At 43.9% G+C, this 17,381-nt stretch overlaps 2 protein-coding genes across 4 annotated transcripts in view; both read right to left on the reverse strand.

Annotated features, from left to right (window-relative positions):
- Nucleotides 1-3,084, reverse strand: part of gpn1 (GPN-loop GTPase 1) — a 4,323-nt gene extending 1,239 nt beyond the window's left edge. The window contains exons 1-10 of the mRNA XM_068585833.1: nucleotides 2,906-3,084; nucleotides 2,488-2,581; nucleotides 2,190-2,296; nucleotides 2,073-2,110; nucleotides 1,870-1,948; nucleotides 1,559-1,653; nucleotides 1,284-1,329; nucleotides 937-1,083; nucleotides 384-466; nucleotides 27-66 (exon numbers count right to left, since the gene is read on the reverse strand). Of these exons, the coding sequence (XP_068441934.1) occupies nucleotides 27-66; nucleotides 384-466; nucleotides 937-1,083; nucleotides 1,284-1,329; nucleotides 1,559-1,653; nucleotides 1,870-1,948; nucleotides 2,073-2,110; nucleotides 2,190-2,296; nucleotides 2,488-2,581; nucleotides 2,906-3,073 (897 nt within the window). The 5' untranslated portion in view covers nucleotides 3,074-3,084. The remainder of the gene's footprint in view (nucleotides 1-26; nucleotides 67-383; nucleotides 467-936; nucleotides 1,084-1,283; nucleotides 1,330-1,558; nucleotides 1,654-1,869; nucleotides 1,949-2,072; nucleotides 2,111-2,189; nucleotides 2,297-2,487; nucleotides 2,582-2,905) is intronic.
- A 7,360-nt stretch (nucleotides 3,085-10,444) lies between these two features.
- The window catches only part of vps13c (vacuolar protein sorting 13 homolog C), a 37,050-nt gene continuing 30,113 nt past the window's right edge, over nucleotides 10,445-17,381 (reverse strand). For all 3 annotated transcript variants that reach the window (XM_068582479.1, XM_068582470.1, XM_068582462.1), the window contains 17 exons: nucleotides 17,147-17,287; nucleotides 16,984-17,065; nucleotides 16,771-16,840; nucleotides 16,339-16,450; nucleotides 16,148-16,255; nucleotides 15,883-16,013; nucleotides 15,696-15,777; nucleotides 15,378-15,491; nucleotides 15,198-15,273; nucleotides 14,934-15,097; nucleotides 14,813-14,858; nucleotides 14,419-14,542; nucleotides 12,642-12,756; nucleotides 11,702-11,793; nucleotides 11,499-11,622; nucleotides 11,266-11,349; nucleotides 10,445-11,156 (listed from right to left, as the gene is read on the reverse strand). In XM_068582479.1, the coding sequence (XP_068438580.1) occupies nucleotides 11,055-11,156; nucleotides 11,266-11,349; nucleotides 11,499-11,622; nucleotides 11,702-11,793; nucleotides 12,642-12,756; nucleotides 14,419-14,542; nucleotides 14,813-14,858; nucleotides 14,934-15,097; nucleotides 15,198-15,273; nucleotides 15,378-15,491; nucleotides 15,696-15,777; nucleotides 15,883-16,013; nucleotides 16,148-16,255; nucleotides 16,339-16,450; nucleotides 16,771-16,840; nucleotides 16,984-17,065; nucleotides 17,147-17,287 (1,767 nt within the window). In that variant the 3' untranslated portion in view covers nucleotides 10,445-11,054. The remainder of the gene's footprint in view (nucleotides 11,157-11,265; nucleotides 11,350-11,498; nucleotides 11,623-11,701; nucleotides 11,794-12,641; nucleotides 12,757-14,418; nucleotides 14,543-14,812; nucleotides 14,859-14,933; nucleotides 15,098-15,197; nucleotides 15,274-15,377; nucleotides 15,492-15,695; nucleotides 15,778-15,882; nucleotides 16,014-16,147; nucleotides 16,256-16,338; nucleotides 16,451-16,770; nucleotides 16,841-16,983; nucleotides 17,066-17,146; nucleotides 17,288-17,381) is intronic.

A 17,381-nucleotide genomic window follows, 5' to 3' on the forward strand; every position in this document is an offset into this window, starting at 1 on the left:
TTCTGAGAACAACACGACAAACTCACCAGCTGTCGGCGGAGACGCTCGTACTCAGGTCTATAGTCCCTGAGGAAGAAATAATATGTTTATGAGTAATTCATATATATACATATATATACATATATACATATATATACATATACATACATATACATACATACATACATATATATACATATATACATACATACATATACATATATACATACATACATATACATATATACATACATACATATACATATATACATACATACATACATATATACATACATACATACATATATACATACATACATATACATATATACATACATACATACATACATACATACATACATACATACATACATATATATATATCAGCTGCAGAGTGAAGTCACCTCTCGTACTCGTCAGCAGCGTCCTCCACCTGAACGAACAACTCGTCCAATCCGCTTCCTGTCACCGCGGACACGCCCACCACCTGAGAACAGGAGGGAGGACCTTAAGAACCGGGTTTTACTGACTCCATCACTGCTGGGTTCTGACTCCTTCATTCTCCTAAATGCTAAATGATGATGGAGAACCAAAGCTGTTCTCTTCAAAACACACCAGACTCCATTCACAAAAACAGTGATTCTAGCTGTTGGACTACAGGAGCTGCTGCTCTCCTGCTGCCGCCACCAGGTGGTTCCTGTGTTGTTGTGCGACTCTTAAACTCCTTTGAACACAAGAGTCGCACAATAACGCAGAGGAACCACCGGGTGGCAGCAGCAGCTCCTGTGGGCCCAGAGCTAGAATCACTGTTTTTGTCAATGGAGTCTGGTGCGTGGACCAAAATGTTCTAAGTGTGGCGTTCCTTTGAACTAGTACTAATTTTTCTGGGACTCGGCGGTCCGGGTCCGCTGATGTCGGTGCACATTGAGAGTCTCTGGTCTACTCGGACCCCCTCACCCTCAGGTTGGTGTAGAACTCGTCCAGAACCAGACTCATGGAGCGCGTCAGGTTGCTGACGTACGAGGTCTCCTGGTTCAGAGCGTCCTGGAAGACCTCGAAGTCCTGCATCCACTCCACCGCGAAGCTGTGGTCGATGATGTCGGTCTGCGCAAACAACAACAAGTCAACGACGTGAAGGGACACCAATCAACCAGAACAGGGTTCATACACATTCAGACTGATGGATTACACGACTCTAAACCACATTTCCAGGATTTTTCCAAAACCGTTGGGATTTTAGTTTCTTCTTTATTTTCTTTCATGAGCGTAAGAACCCTGCAAGAGGAAACAGGAAGTGAGCTCACTTTGTTCATGGCGACGATGAAGGGCAGCTTGGTCTTGTAGAGGATGCTGGAGGAGGGAAGGAGACAAAGAGACAAGGACTGAGACCAAAACTTCCAACATGCTCAAGTACATTTCGATAGATCTATAAAAATATTATTACAATAATGTACAGTTGAACCCTTGAACTGTACATTATTGACGATACAGTACTGCCTCTCGTGCATTATTGCTTAAATAACAGCTGGCATCACAGGGCGGGTCACGTGACCTCTGGAGCTGCAGTGTGATGACGCACCTGCAGGCGTAAAGCATGTTGGACATGAAGGTGACGGGGCTGACGCTGCGGGACGTGTCCATCACGTAGATCACCACACACGGGAAGGACGAGGCCTGAAACACACCGGCACGTTACGCAACCGCTGCTCTCTGGGGTCGGGATTTTCTGAATAAAAGTCCTGCTCCCCTCTGGAAACAGAACCATCAGGACTAGAAACATCTTTAGTGAAGAAGAACTACACAAGGGGAATATGTTTGTAGTTTACAACAATCTGAACATACACACACACACGTACATATGTGTGTGAGCACACAGAGAGACGGACCCACCAGCGTCTCTGTGATGATGGTTCCTGACGCAGACCAGGTGAAGACCTCAATCTGACCCGGGGTGTCAATCAGCACGTAGCTGCAGAGGAGAGGAGACAAGGAGATAAGAGTCAGGAGAGAGGAGTGAAGAGACAGGAGAGAGGAGTGACAAGGCAGGGGAGAGGAACGTGTTCATGCTGCAGAACAACTTTCTCTAGACTCACCGGTGATCCTGCTGCTTCTTCTCCAGGAACTGCATCACCTGAGGACCAGAAACACCTTTAATGATGTCATCAAGGACAAAGGAATCATGATGTCCCCAGAGAGGAGAGAGGAGTCACCTGGTCAAAGCGCGTGGCGAACAGGTTGAGCGAGGTCACGATGCCTCCGTTGGGCCCGAGGCCGTACTGCTTCATCACCTCCTTGTAGTTCACCGTGTCCCGGATGTCTACAAAGGGCAGAAGACATGAGGAGGGAGGACATGACGAGACAGGACAGAGGACATGAGGAGGGAGGACATGAGGATGGAGGACAGAGGATGTTGTACTACATGTACCACATGTTACAGTACATGTAGTAGTACTGGTGGTACATGTAGTACATGTAGTAGTACTTGTGGTACTTGCAGCAGCTGCTCACCGATGTTGGCGGGGTAGGGCACCTCGTGCACGGCCGGGTCCAGGTTGATGACGTAGGGAGGAGCGCTCACTGAGTGCAGGTGAGCCGTCAGCCTCTGAGGAACCACACACCAGAGATAGATACACACACACACACACACACACACACACACACACACACACACACACACACACACACACACACGTAATGTAATTATATAATATTGTTATTCACTGTATATGTTTAATCTAGATGAGGCGTATTGTGTCTAAGTACATTAATCACGTACTGCGTTTCAGCGTGTACTTCACTTGAGTATTCACACCGACATGCTATTGATTAGATTACTTGCGGTACATAGATGTAGTACTACACAACCTCAAATGTACATAGGTACACATGTTAGCATTAGCATTAGCCTCCGCAGTGACGCACCGACCTGAACGAAGGTGGTTTTCCCGGAGCCCGCCATGCCGAGCACGAGGAGACACACGGGCCTGTCCCGGGCGGCAGCTCCCGGGGTCCCGCTGTCTTCACCCGCGGCAGAGGCCTCCCGGTTACCCGGTACAACTCCCTCAGCACCGGGACGCTGCTCCGCTTCCGCCATGTTGCTCTGGTGTGTGCCGGCGCTGTCGTAAAGACGCAGGGGCTGTCGTAAAGGCACCGCAGGATTTTGCAGACGAGCGCCAATACTCACTAGGAACCGCTAGATGGAACCCACGAGCAGTCTGGAGACAAGGACATCAAATTAAACAATAAAACAATGCAGATAATAAAATACAATAAACATAGAATAAAACAATACAAATAATAACAAGGAACAGAATAATGAAATAATATAAAAACGTGTTCCTTATTCTTTTATGAATTGACTTGAATGCTGTTCGAGGCGTTCATCTTGTAGACTTTAGTGTAGTAGATGGAAACCATCTCTTACATTTCAATACAATCATGATTACTGTTGGACATTGTGACCCCTTAATCGTCACTTTGAGCATACAAACACATAGTTCGTGTGGGAACAGGACAAACCTCCCGATAACAAACAAGCATGAAGATTAAATCATCAAAAGAGCATTATAATAAATCACACACGGACCAGAAACACAATACATGATGTTCAGAGAGCTGCAGTCAAACCAGCCCTGTTGCTCGGAGCTTATTTAGATAGACTGTTGACTCTTGTGCTAAAACACAAACTCTCCTCCTCACCCTGAAGTAAAACACACAATATGCACACTTCACCCTAATATTTGCTTACTGCCTTTCCCTGAGGGAAACTGATGGAATTGGATGCAAACAAAAAGCCAGTAGTGTGTGAATGTGGCCCTGGAGTGCAGCAATAGAAGAATACATGTTCTAATGTTCTACAATAAATTCTCCTCTCAATGTCGGTAATAAAGTGGTGAAGTGACATCTATGAGTTAATGTTTTGACCCTATTGTCTTCATCAGTGTGTAATGTAACTAAACATCTCTTTAAAGGACGTTTTCTCTCAATGGGTTTGTTCTCACACTCCGATCCAGAAATCTCCACTTCAGCAGCTCGTACATCAAACTTCACTCTTTCATTCCTACAGTAAAATGTGGGTTATACGGCGCACCCTTTTGAGAGCTGCATCCACTCAATAAAACAAAACCAAGTTGTATTTAATCATAAACAAGCTGCGGTGGTTTACAGCTAGCTAACAACATACAAGTACACACCCACTCACCAAGCTGCTGTCAGTTACATCGAAGTTCAAGTTTAGTCATCATTAAAATACATTGTTTATGCCAATAACAAACAAACATGAATATTACATCATGAAACACTTGGACCAGAAACACAATACATGATGTTCAGAGAGCTGCAGTCAAACCAGCCCTGTTGCTCGGAGCTTATTTAGATAGACTGTTGACTCTCATGCTAAAACATGAGCGCTCCTCCTCACCCTTAAGTAAAACACACACTTAAAATAAACATTTCACAATCATATTTGTTTGGCAGCGTACCGCCTTTCCCTGAGGCTAAACTGAAGGAATTGGAAGCAAACAAAATGCCTGTAGTGTATGAATGTGTCCATGGAGTACAGCAGTAGAATCCCTGCATCCTGCATCAAGATGTAATGATAAGACCTTTAATGAGTGGTTGGGCTGTGGGGACCAAAGTGTCCAGCTGGTGAATCCCAAACATCTTTTTGGGAGAGATATTCTTTTTTTTAAAGTTTATTTAACCAGGAAAGCCTCATTGAGATTACAAATCTTCTTTACCAGAGTGTCCTGGCCAAGACAGCAGTAGCACTGAAGGACTGACTAACAGTTTCCTGATGACCAAAACCAACAGGGGTTTTGGTCACGTAGATGGTTTAGAGTGTCTAACAGGGAACCGGAGGCAATGAGGTGCTCATTAAAACAGTCAAGCATTTTGGCTTTGTCAGAGATGTCATGTGAGTCCTTGACAATGCACGGGGGGAGCTCAATACCATTCCTATCTCCAGATAAAAAAATGTATTGTCCTCCAAAACAGTCTTGGATTGTTTAGGTTGTTTGATGTTTTACTGAGAAAATGCTGAGCTTTAGCGTTTTAAATTGCAACCATGCATGCATTGCGCAACTGCCTAAAAATCAACTAATCTGACACAAGGCCAGAACCCCTTGCCTTGGCTCAAGCCACATTGCGCTCATGTAGTAACTTAGATAAGTCTGCACTGAACCATAAAGTATCACAGCATTTTATCCTGCACTTTCTAAGAGGAGCATGTTTGTTTGTCAATAATTTCAATGAAACCGTCATAAAATAATCTCCATGCACTTTCAATATCGTCAATAAGGTTAATTTATTCCCAGTCAAAGCCAAAGAGATCATGAAAAAACCCTTGTTCCACAAAACGTTACATCTTTTACTTTATAATGATACATGACTTGGTTTTGGGAGTTTTTGTACATCTAACTGGGGCAATAACACAGTGAATGCTAATGTCATTTAAAGAAATACTGGCAGGAGAATACATATGGGGAACGTTAGATTAAGATCTATCAAAGATTATTTTTCAGGACATTTTAGATTGGGTCTAATGGGCATATCAACAATCTGGAAAATATTTAATGAACAATTGTAAAATAATCAGACACTGGTTCTGTTAATTTAGGTCACTAATCAAAACAATTTCCTTAAAATGTAATCCTGGTGCATTAAAGAGGGAAGAGCTTCACTGACTGCTGATGGTGTCCTATAACAACCAACAACAGTAATATGAAGCATTTCAGATACCTCAAGATCAAGAGACAAACATTCAAATTGTTTGCTCACTGATTTAGAGTAGCACCTTTACATGAACCCTTCTTTTTTATAAAAATAGCAATAACATCTCCCCTATTAAGTCGATCAGTCCTACTCAACCTAGTATTGAAGAAGTGCTTTGTTTGTGCACGGATGCTTGATATTCTAATGTTGTAACTGAATAGAGGTGGATCCTACTTCTGGGATGACGTGGAAGTTAAACAGGCGTGTTGTTGAAGTAGTTAAATGTTTTAACGTTGAGACCCTCAGGCATGGCTGTCAAAGGTATTCAAACAGACCTTCAGACTGAGATGCAACGAGGGAGAAGACACTTGTGGTGAGTCCTCTTTGTCTCTTGGAGGTTTTAGAGAACAGAAATAACTTTAATCTAATCTGTGGCTTTAAAAACTGATATGAACTGAAGTGGTTGTTGTGATGGGGTTGAACGGTGTGGCATTTCCAGGTGATATTCCAGTTGTAGAGTTCTGAGAGTCAGTGAATCCTGAGCCATGCGTCCTGTTGTGGTGACTGCTGTCCTTCTTCTGGTGGTGCTGATTTCCATGTCGGCCTCTGCATGTAAGAACCAAACTATCACTACAACACACAGACAACAGGAACACTAAACTAACAGCACATCTTGTTTTCTGTGAAACAGGGAATCCTAAAAGGATGTGTCGGAACAAAAATTCGGCCACACCTTGTAAAAAGGATCTCGGTGAAGGCTGGTACCAGTACGGTGGAGACCGCTGTGTGAAGGTGTTCGATAAGCGCTATTTGACTTTTCACAAAGCAGAGGTAATAAAAACAAACTCACATCAAACTACAGACAGCACATTTGACCTCATCCTGTTCACAGTCTCATCACTTCATGAGAAGAAGTGAGAAAGAGGAGGAAGCTGTATTTATGGAAATGAGAAGTCCATGTACTCTAAAGTATAATCAAATGTTTTGATGAAGCAGGTACAGTTATGGAGGGTCATTTACACAGAATAGAAATTGTAAAGGAAAATTGACAAAACACTTCTTAAAATTTTGCGCAATTTGAGAATAATAGAAAATATTATTGGTAATTTTTCACATAAAAAACTTGAATTCAAACATTTAAATTGAAATGAGAACAGGAAAATAAATAAAATTCGGAGAAAAATCAGCAGACAAAATGAATCTTGTTGAATTGAAGTCATCTTTGTATTTTAAATGGTGATCTTGTGTATTCTCCTCAGAGCAGAAGGGAACGTGGACATTCTTCATGACTTTAGGGTCAAGAGAAGAACGTTCACATCAGAGAGTTAGGATGCACCCATGGTGACGCGACGAATATTTATTTTGATTACAGAAAATCTGTAAGACGTTCAAAGGTGGACATCTGGTATCTATCTCCAACCTTGATGAGCTGAATCTAGTGGAATGTGCCATGTGGAGTACCACTCATAAAAGACAGCAATACTGGATCGGACTGTATCGGGTAAGAAGTGAATGTTTCTGTTCAGTTTGTGCCTCTCATGTGTTTACAATGAAATCACAGAGGTAAACGTGTTATTGAATTATTAAATTATGTTACTACTCAAACTAATCGTCCACCAAAGAAATCCACCAAAAAGCCCCTGAAACACATGGAAACATCCAACTGAGCTGTTTACTACTTACTGTGTACTTCTACCTCAGAGTAACATGTTGTAGTACTGCATTAACCTGGCTGACACATGTTACTGTTATGTTGCTGATTCACATTTGACTCAATGTAATAATTCTATTTGATGCATAATAACTACTATTATTAGTTTTCTGCAGGCTGATAGATATATGTCACTGCACTGTTGTATTATTATGATGTTTCATCCGTGTTATAATATCTAATATATTAACTAACAACAGTGATAAACAAAACCCTCGGCCCAGAATACCTCTGAGATGAAGTACAAAGAACAATATTTGTGTCTGATAAGTTTTTTTAATCACATAGTGTAAGATGCAAAAACAAAATGTAATACTGTAATAGTAACATAGCTGTGCTGTTGCACTAGTGTAGTACTGATACAGTAAATGTACTATTGAACAATATTATTCTGGTTACTTTGACTTCTTAAAGTCCAGTGACTTAGTATCCAGGAGACAACTCCAATGCAAAGACATACGAGTCACACTGGAGCATCATCAACCAGCTGACCAGGGGATTGTTCATCTGATCATCATTATGTTGAGATGAAAAACACAGACCTTATGAATGTTAGTGCAGTAGTCATCCTCAGGTGATCATTCTTTCTTTCTTTCTTTTCAGAAAAGAAGCAAATTAGTTTGGACTGATCAGTCTGCCAACAAACAATACGGCCATTGGGCTCGTGGCCAACCAGACAACGATAAGAAAAAAGAGAACTGCGTTGAGATGAACTACGAGAGTGAGTAAACTACAGACTCAGGATGAGAGGTTATAACTTAACAGAGATGAATGTAGACTTCTGAACCTCAAGGAAAGACACTTTCATGACCCCTGGTGGATGATGATTAAAGTAGCTCAAGAAAACAGTCCAGATGAGTATGAAGGAAGGTGCTGCATTTAAACCTCACTGAACCTCTTCATGTCACACTGATTTAAAATACTGAGTCAGATTGGGAAGTTCATCCTGTATCTCTGATACCAGAGTATTTAATGTCTGTATGTCTGCAACAAAGCAGGGGTCATGCATGTAATCATCTCACGTGATGCTACTCAGTCAATAATATGTATTCTGATGAACTTCCTACTCAAGTGAGAGTTATACACACAGGAGAGAGTCTGGGAATAATATGTGAGTCAGAAAAGCAAACGTAACGACTCACATCTGAAATGAAGACATGAAATGAATGAATGAAAAAGTGGATTGGCTTGCTTTATGCAAATGTTTTTATTTTATTGAAAAACAACTGCCAAACAAGGCGGTTCAGAGAGAGAGAGAGAGAGAGAGAGAGAGAGAGAGAGAGAGAGACCTGGAGGACCTGGAGGACCTGGAGGAGGCCTCACTTTTAACCCTCAGGTGCTAGCGGACAACACCACACTTGTATGCTGTTGTACGAACATAGCAGTCAGGCTTCGTAGGTGCTGTCGTTGGATGTGATGTGTGTTATATCAGCTCGGTCCTCGTCCTCCACTACGTTAACAGGTTTCATGCAGTAGCATCCATTTAGCTTTGGCTGCAGTAAGTTTGTCCTTCATTGTGGTGTGCACGTGTTTCTGTCTGAAGTCATCCGTTCGTGTCTGGCTATGACGAGGGAGCGTGGAGTCAGCATCAGCTGTGTGCCTGGCCATCGAGTGGTGTTTCAGACAGGATAGCTCAGTTCACAATGACAAATGGCTCTTACCACTTCGGTCTTGTCAAGGAAACCACGTCTTATCATTCATTTTGCAGTATCACGCTCACCATTCATTCATTTCAACCCGTAACGTTAGCCTACCTTCCAAGCCCAAACGGCGAGCCTATTGTTTTACTTTCGGTTGAGCTACATCCGGCATTGAAAAACTAAAATGCATTAATGGCGTTAAGAAAAATGACGGTGTCAAAATTTGTTCGCGTGAACGCCGTTAATAACGCGCTAACGTGACAGCATAATGCACTAATATAATACACATTCATAGCAAGTTCACACTGTGTAAAGACAACATGACAATAAGACACTTCAGTACCACCAACCCTGAAATGCTTTTAATCACATGACTGTTTTCTGTTTTACAGACTGGAGACAATGGAACGATGTGAAGTGTGGCCTGTATAGACCCTTTGTGTGTCAAGCAAAACTCTAGTAGTTCAGAGTGAACATGAAGAGCTGCAGTTGGACGAGTCTTCTTCAACTGTGACCACTTCAAGCTTTCACATTTACTGCAATAAATATTCAGCATCATAAAGACATCTTGATGGCTCCTGTGTCTTCTCTGTTTGTATTCAGCTGTATGACAGTTGATCATCTGTCTTCATGTGTCCACAGTGTACACTTTAATAATAGTAAATATTAATATTAAATTAATTAATATTATTATTAGTGTACACTTTAATAATATGAATAAGTATTACATTACACATTATATATATATTATATATATATATACACATATATATATATTATATATATATTATATATATATATACACATATATATATATATTATATATATAATAATATATATAATATATATTATTATATATATAATAATATATATATTATATATATTATATATATATATTATATATATATTATATATATATATACACATATATATATATTATATATATAATAATATATATAATATATATATTATTATATATATAATAATAATAATAATAATAATATATATATATATATATATATATATATATATATATATATATATATATATATATATATATATTGCCAGCTAGCCATTACCTAGAGGTCTTGAGACAGTCACACACCACTGCGTCACCTCAATTGTAAACACAATCCAGGCGATGGTTGGCGTACGATAACAACAATGTTAGATGACTATTTCTGTGTTTATTTGTTTAACGTTGCTTAGGTTTAGAGCTGTTACTTAAAGTTCATTTTAATTTAGTTGTAAAGACCCCCCCCCCCCTCCCGACTCAACACCTGGGGAGAAGTGAGAATCTCTCTTCAAGGAGGCAAAAGCAGATACTTCAACATGAATATGAAGACATAAACAGATTTAGGATTTTTTTTTAAACACAAGTGAAACACTTTTTTTTGGGTAATTTGGGTAACCTCGGATTTATTGATAGACAGGAGATTTAGTTTTTCTTCATCATCATCATCATCATCATCATCATCAACAACAAGATTATCAATACATGATTAGTGCAATATGTTGTTTTTATGGCTTTATCTTCCAGCTTGGGACAGCGCCACCTGCAGGCAAACAGCTTGGACAAAATCACCACAAACACACATTAAAAACAATCTATTAATGAAAACTCATGGATATATATTTAGACTTAAATGATTACAAACAGGATGATTTATTGGTTCAACAGGTAAAACGAAACAACAACAATCACCAAAAATAATGACAAACCATCACATGATTCTAGGATTTTTACCCAGAATGCCTCACAGCAGTGTGACTTTGTATACCTTCAAAAAAAGGGCATCCAATGGAACTCAAACACTGCTGACCCAGTGCATTGGTCTAGTCCGCCTTCAAAATAAGAGCATCCCTTGGACCCCCCATAGGAAGTGCAAACAAGTAAACTATGTATACATGTGTGTATATCGTGCACATGTGTATTTCCTTTACATCTCACAATATTCAGTTCAAGATGTATAATTAAGATCAGCAGTGGACAGGAAGTGGCTGTGCTGACATCACTGTTTGTTGTTGACTTTGAGGAAGCGCTGGGACTTCTGTCTCGCCATGCGGCGCTGCTGCTGCGCTGCCTGAGCCTCCAAGATGGCCGCCTGCAGCTTCTGTGGGAACCAGGTGAGAACATGAAGGTGAGAACATGAAGGTGAGACACAGCAAAGACAAAGAGAACAATAATTACAACAACAATACTAATCATATTGTTATTATTACCTGAGCAGTGGTTGAGTCTTTGAGCTCAACGTTCCGTACCGACTCCTGACCGTCTCTCTTTGGTAACTTCAACTTCTGCTGCTCCTGAAACACACACACACAGACAGGGAGTGAGAGAGAGTGAGAGTGAGAGTGAGAGTGAGAGTGAGAGTGAGAGAGAGAGAGAGAGAGAGAGAGAGACAGACAGACAGACAGACAGACAGACAGACAGACAGACAGACAGACAGACAGACCTTGCAGTAGATCTTCAGCTCTGACCCCGTCACAGCTGGAGGTCGGTAGAAGTTCTCAAACAAACATTCCCACTCTCTGCTGAAATGGCCGACGAAGTCGATCTCCTTCACACACAGAACCCTCCTACACAATAACAACAACAACATTGAAAACAACAACACAACCAACACACATGGTGTAAAGCACAGACACGAGGAGGAACCTGTTGGTGACGATGATGTTGGTCTTTCTGTGTCCAGGATACGGACAGTGACCTCTGAACACCTCGCCCTCCAGCTGCTGCACCTCGGACCGCTGCAGACAGACACACAGGCTCAATGCAGACAGACAGGCTCACTGAGGGACAGACAGGCTCACTGACTGACAGACGGGCTCACTGACTGACAGACAGGCTCACTGACAGACAGACAGGCTCACTGACAGACAAACAGGCTCTTAACGTGTCTCTACATTGTGAATAAACCAGTTTAAACAGCAAAGAGAGAATAAAGAAGTTTTATTAACAGTCTCACAGCAGAGGTCAAGGTCAGATGTCAAGGTCAGAGGTCAAGGTCATGCAGACACATCGCCACGAGACAGAAATATTACTCACATATTTGTATACAAGTTGAAGTCAAAGGATCTCACAACGTTTTACAAAAACATTGTGAAGATCTACTGGAGACACAACAATGACACACCAATATACACACTGTCATAAAGAAGCAAAGAAACACTTCAGGACTACAGGAAGAAATGTACACACACACACATATGTGTGTGTGTGTGTGTGTGTAGCGTCCTCAGCACAATATGTAGAGATTAATGTAGAGAGTATTTAAATGTATTTATAGTCTTTAAAGTTGTTCCACTCAAACCCTGTTTACTCCTCATCAGGCTGCATGGGACCACAAAGGAGAAAGAGGAAGAAGAGGAGAAGTAGGAGGAGAAAGAAGAGAAGGAGGAGGAGGAGGAGGAGGAAAAAGAAACGGGTTAAAGGCATGAGGAAGAAAGAAACAGAAACTGGCCTTATTGCTATTATGGTTTCTGTAACACCTTGATTTAAAAACATGCGTTTTCACGAATCTGTGTGTGTGTGTGTGTGTGTGTGTGTGTGTGTGTGTGTGTGTGTGTCACACAGACACAGCAGAAAGTGAACAGACCTGAAAGAGGTCGTAACCTTGAGACTCCGTCAGGTCGTACGGCCGGATGATCCCGTCCTCTCTGATGAGACGCACAGGACGCAGCCGGGTCACCTCCTCTGTGGACTCGGCCGCTCTAACACACACACACACACACACACACACACACACACAAACACACACACACACACACACAGTCTACAGTGAGAGAGCATCACAAAGTCCAAATCCATCATCATAAAATCATAAAATATTGTTATGAATTGTCTGAAACGAACGTTTAACATCTTGAGCAGCTTGTGAAGTCACATGTGACACACGTGGGGTCACGTGTGTCACACATGGGGTCACGTGCGTGTGGACAGAAGCTCCTCGGGGGTTTCAGTGTGTTCATTTATTCATTAGCCGTTAGCTTCTCACCTTGCGTGACCTCTACAGTGACGGCATGAAACAGCAGATCAACAGGTTATCAGGAAGTCACGAGGTCATGTGACGAGGGGGGGAGGAGGGGGGCAAGCTGGGGATGTTCATCATGGATGTTCTTCATATAAATGTTGAAATGATCCATGAGGAGTTCTGATGCTGATTATAGATTATATTAGTATTATACTGTAGAATAACACATGAGATCATTCAGTCAGCCAATCCCTGAAGAGAGACCCGGTGAAGCTGGAATCACCTTCAGAGAACAACTCTTGTACGTGGCGGCGTGGAGAGAGCAGGGGGTTATGGGTGAATCTCAGAGGAGCAGACACGTCGACTCGTCCTCATCAACTGGTTCATAAACGCTTCCGTCTAAAAACCATCCTCTCTCTAAGTCTCGGCTCTAAATGTCCTCCCCGAACTACAAGCGAGCGTCTCTGCAACCAGCAGCTGTTTGATCAATGATGGTTAGTTTGAAATGATGCAGCTGGAAGCTAAAGCTAAAGCTAAAGCTAAAGCTCTCCCAAACCGTTCAACACGGGAACATTCAACATGTGAACATTCTCTCTGTAAAGGTTGACTTGGATAAAGTGAAGCAGAACAAAGTCACAGAGGGTTTAGAACAGAGAACATTCAGGTGAGGACCCAATGGACCGAGTGGACCCAATTGGGCTCCATTGGGTCTATTTGAATGCTATTTGTATTGTCCCATGTACCAAACTCTTGTATTTTATGTAGAGTGTTCATTACATCCAAATACAGCGAGGCGGCGTTGTATGAACTGCTTTGTATGAACAATGCTCTGCTGCATGTGAATAAACTGAACTGTAGGACTTAATTTAAGTGTCATGTGACTCTCCTCAGGGGCGTGGCCTCTCGACTCACAATGCAGCAGCAGGTAGAAGGCGGGCCTTACAGAGGGGGCGGGGCTCGGCGTTAACAGCGATGGGGGGCGTGAGCGCGATGAGTCGTTCAGGGCGATGGATGAAGTGCGCGTGCGACACGATGCAGAGACTTACCGTCCGCCGGCCGCAGCGCGACAACACACATGCACAAAGCACACGTTGAAGCTCTTCTCCTTCAACGCTCTCGTATCCGCTCCGGGAACACAGACCCCCGAACGCCTCATACTGCGAGAGCAGCAGTGGAGCAGTGAGGAGGAGCTCAGCTTCAACGTGGCCAACATACTCACAAACAACAACAACAACAACACAAAGAAAGAACACAACTCCAGGAACAACAAAGACACCAGACAGAAAACAAAAAGCAGAATTTAGTGAGCAAGAAGAAGAAGAAGAAGAAGAGAAAGCGAACACACAGAGAAGCACACAACAGGACGTTCATAAGGTGCTGGCGGCCATCTTTGGGCTCGTACCTTTGGATGCCCTGAAAGGTGCTGCTGGCCATGTCCACGATGCCGCCCGTGGGCCGGGCCACCACGCCCACCAGGCCTTTCCCGATGCCCTTAAAGAAGCCGGCCGCTCCCTCCTTCTTCGCTCCTTCGGACACAAAGTCAGCAGCTCATACTTTGATCCATAATTATTATTATTATTTAAATCTGGAATAGAGGAAGCTGTGCAATGAGAAAATAATGATAACACATGTGGTGTATTCTTGAAAAACAATTACATTATAAAATAGCTATAACTTTAAATTATGAAAAAAGTAATGTATTGTAATTATGAAAGATCTATAACTGAGTGATTGTTTTAGCAGAGAAGCCTAAAGGCCCTGAGGGCCACCACTGGTCTGGATGTTTGTGTACTCACCCTCCACAGGCTTGGTGACGATGCCAGTGACTCCCCACATGACTCCCTGTGGAGACACAAAGTGTTACTGACCTCACATCAGCTGATCCGATGTGAGCTGCGTCTCAGAGTCTCAGCGGACCTTCAGCAGTCCTTTTCCTCCTTTAGCCAGACTCTCCCCGAAGTCTTTTGGCGGCCGGTTCATCTCCTCTCGCCGTTTCTGCTGGAACTCTTTGTCCATGGTGATGGCCGCCAGCCCTTTACCCACAGAACCCGTGATCCTGGAAACCATTCCTGCGGCGCCACCTGCAGGGCAGTCGGAGGGGGTTAATATTCCACCTCTGGAGCTCAGTCAGACATCACATCAAGCCACCCCCCCACACAGCAGAAGGTTATGGTTCCTTACCGACCGTGTGACCCAACAGGCTGCGGACTCCGATCACAAAACCTTCGGCGAACTCCTCGGGACCCTGAACGGCTCCCTGAGGGACACACAGCCGTGGGTTAAAGGAGCGCTGACAGCACGGAGGACTGCAGCTCTTCACGAGTCCACCTCGGCTCCAGGTGGATTTGTAAGTTGCGTTACCTGGAAAGGTTCGTAGAAGAAGGCCTCCACTCCCTCAGACAGGCCTCGGATCAGCCCAAAAGGGTTCCCCAGGACGTCCAGACCCAGAACCAGAACATACATCTGCTTGAGGAACTGCAGCCAGAAACAACACCTCGGCTTTACTTCACAGGTTGAATGTTCAACCAGAGAGATGTCCCTCTTCTCATCAGTTCGATTATATCAGAGTATTAAGTACACTGATGGAAGATGGTTGAGACATGGGGACACATCGTTTGCTATTACACAAGAACACACACAATTTGTCTTAATGCGGTAAAACGCAGCAGAAGACGTCACCTGTTCGCTGTAGTGTCGCCCCACGGCCCACATGAGCTTGTCTCTGCGGTAGAACTGGTACTTCACCTGGAAGAAGGCCAGTCTGCCGGAGAGGACGAGACACAAAGTCACGGACTGACGACAGAGCAGCGGCTTCATGGCCCAGAATGCATCGCTCTACAACAAAAAGTGGCAAGAGGTGTCGTACTTGAAGATGAGGTCATCGACGTCGGTCAGCGTGGCTCCGATGCTTTTCAGCAACAGGTTGAACGACTGAAGCGCCGCCGTCTCCTGAGAGGAGTCCTCACCGCCGGAGCCCAGAGACAAGCTGAGATGCAGCTGAGGGGTGAGATATGACACGATATGAGGTATAAGATACAGCAAGACATGCGATATGACGTAGAACAAGATCACCGAGATAGGAGATGGAAGAGTTTGCAGACTCCCAGCAGTCGACGGGTCCCTGAACGCACCTTGATGGGTGAGATGTGGAAGTGTTCGAAGAAGCTGAGTCCGGCGGCGTCGCTGAGCTCCGCCTCCATCTGCTCGGCCTGCAGCAGGTCTTGGTCCAGCAGCCGCGCCTGCAACACAAGCAGCGGCTCACGCGCGAGGGGCCCGAGGGTAGAGGACTCAAACCGCCGACCCCGCCGCCTCCACAACCTACCTTCTGTCCGTCGGCCTGGGGGTCTGCGGCCGGAGTGAACAGAGCCAAGGTGGCCCCCAGGAAACCCTGATCGAGCTTCACTGCCATCTCCTGAACCAGAGCCATGAAGTACCTGAAGCACACAGCGGCGGGACTGGAGCTGAAAACGTGCCTTGAGCGAATTGTTTGCATCCCCCTGCTAAACACTGGTTATCTCCTCAACCACAAGCGCTATCTGACTCATTTACAAACTATAACATACAGGAAACCTTGATGAGTTTATGATAGGACACAGAAAAGGAAACAAATAAATTGGTCTGGCTTGGAAGACCGATGACGATCTGCGACGAAGGGTTGAGACCCCATTTTTGGGGTCTCAACCCCATTTTTGGGGTCTCAACCCATCGTCGCAGGTCATCATCGGTCTCAGGGATCCAGGCCCAGGTGGCTCACTTGAACTGCATGACGCTGCTGTGCTGGTTGAACCTAGTGATGACGGACACGTCGATGAACGGCTTCGGCTCTGTGGAGGCGGAGCTTAGAGTCAGAGACAACGAGCTTAAATCTACCGAAGACAGAGCCCGAAGGTCAACTTCTTCTATTGGTCATTCAAAAATAAAGGGGCGGGGCCTCGTAGGTGACGGGTTAAAGATGGAGGAAACTAACCGGAGTCCAAGGCGATGGATTTCGGAGGAGGAACCGGATGGAAGACGATGGGGAAGATGGCACCTGGCAGCTGGTTATCCACCTGCAGACAAACCTCAGCTGAGTGTGTGTGCAGGTGTGCGTGTGCGTGTGTGAGTGTGTGTGTGTGTGTGTGTGCGCTTACCTGCAGCCAGTGCAGCTGGGCCCTCAGGCTTCGCTGGTGCGGTGACTGTTTGAACTCCACCTGGATGCCAGACAGGAAGTTCCTCCTCACCGGCGAGGAGAACGGCTGCCGCATCGCCATGACAGCTGGGTTCAGGTTGACCTGATGACATCAGAGGCTCTCACTCAGCTCATTGGTCATCCATATCGATATACACACATATACAGATATGTGTGGATGTGTGTGGTGACCTCTG

The sequence above is a fragment of the Clinocottus analis genome, unplaced genomic scaffold (genome assembly GCF_023055335.1).
Source record: "Clinocottus analis isolate CAN_PGR_092001 unplaced genomic scaffold, fCliAna1.0.p SCAF_10, whole genome shotgun sequence".
In the NCBI taxonomy this organism is placed as follows: Eukaryota; Metazoa; Chordata; class Actinopteri; order Perciformes; family Cottidae; genus Clinocottus; species Clinocottus analis.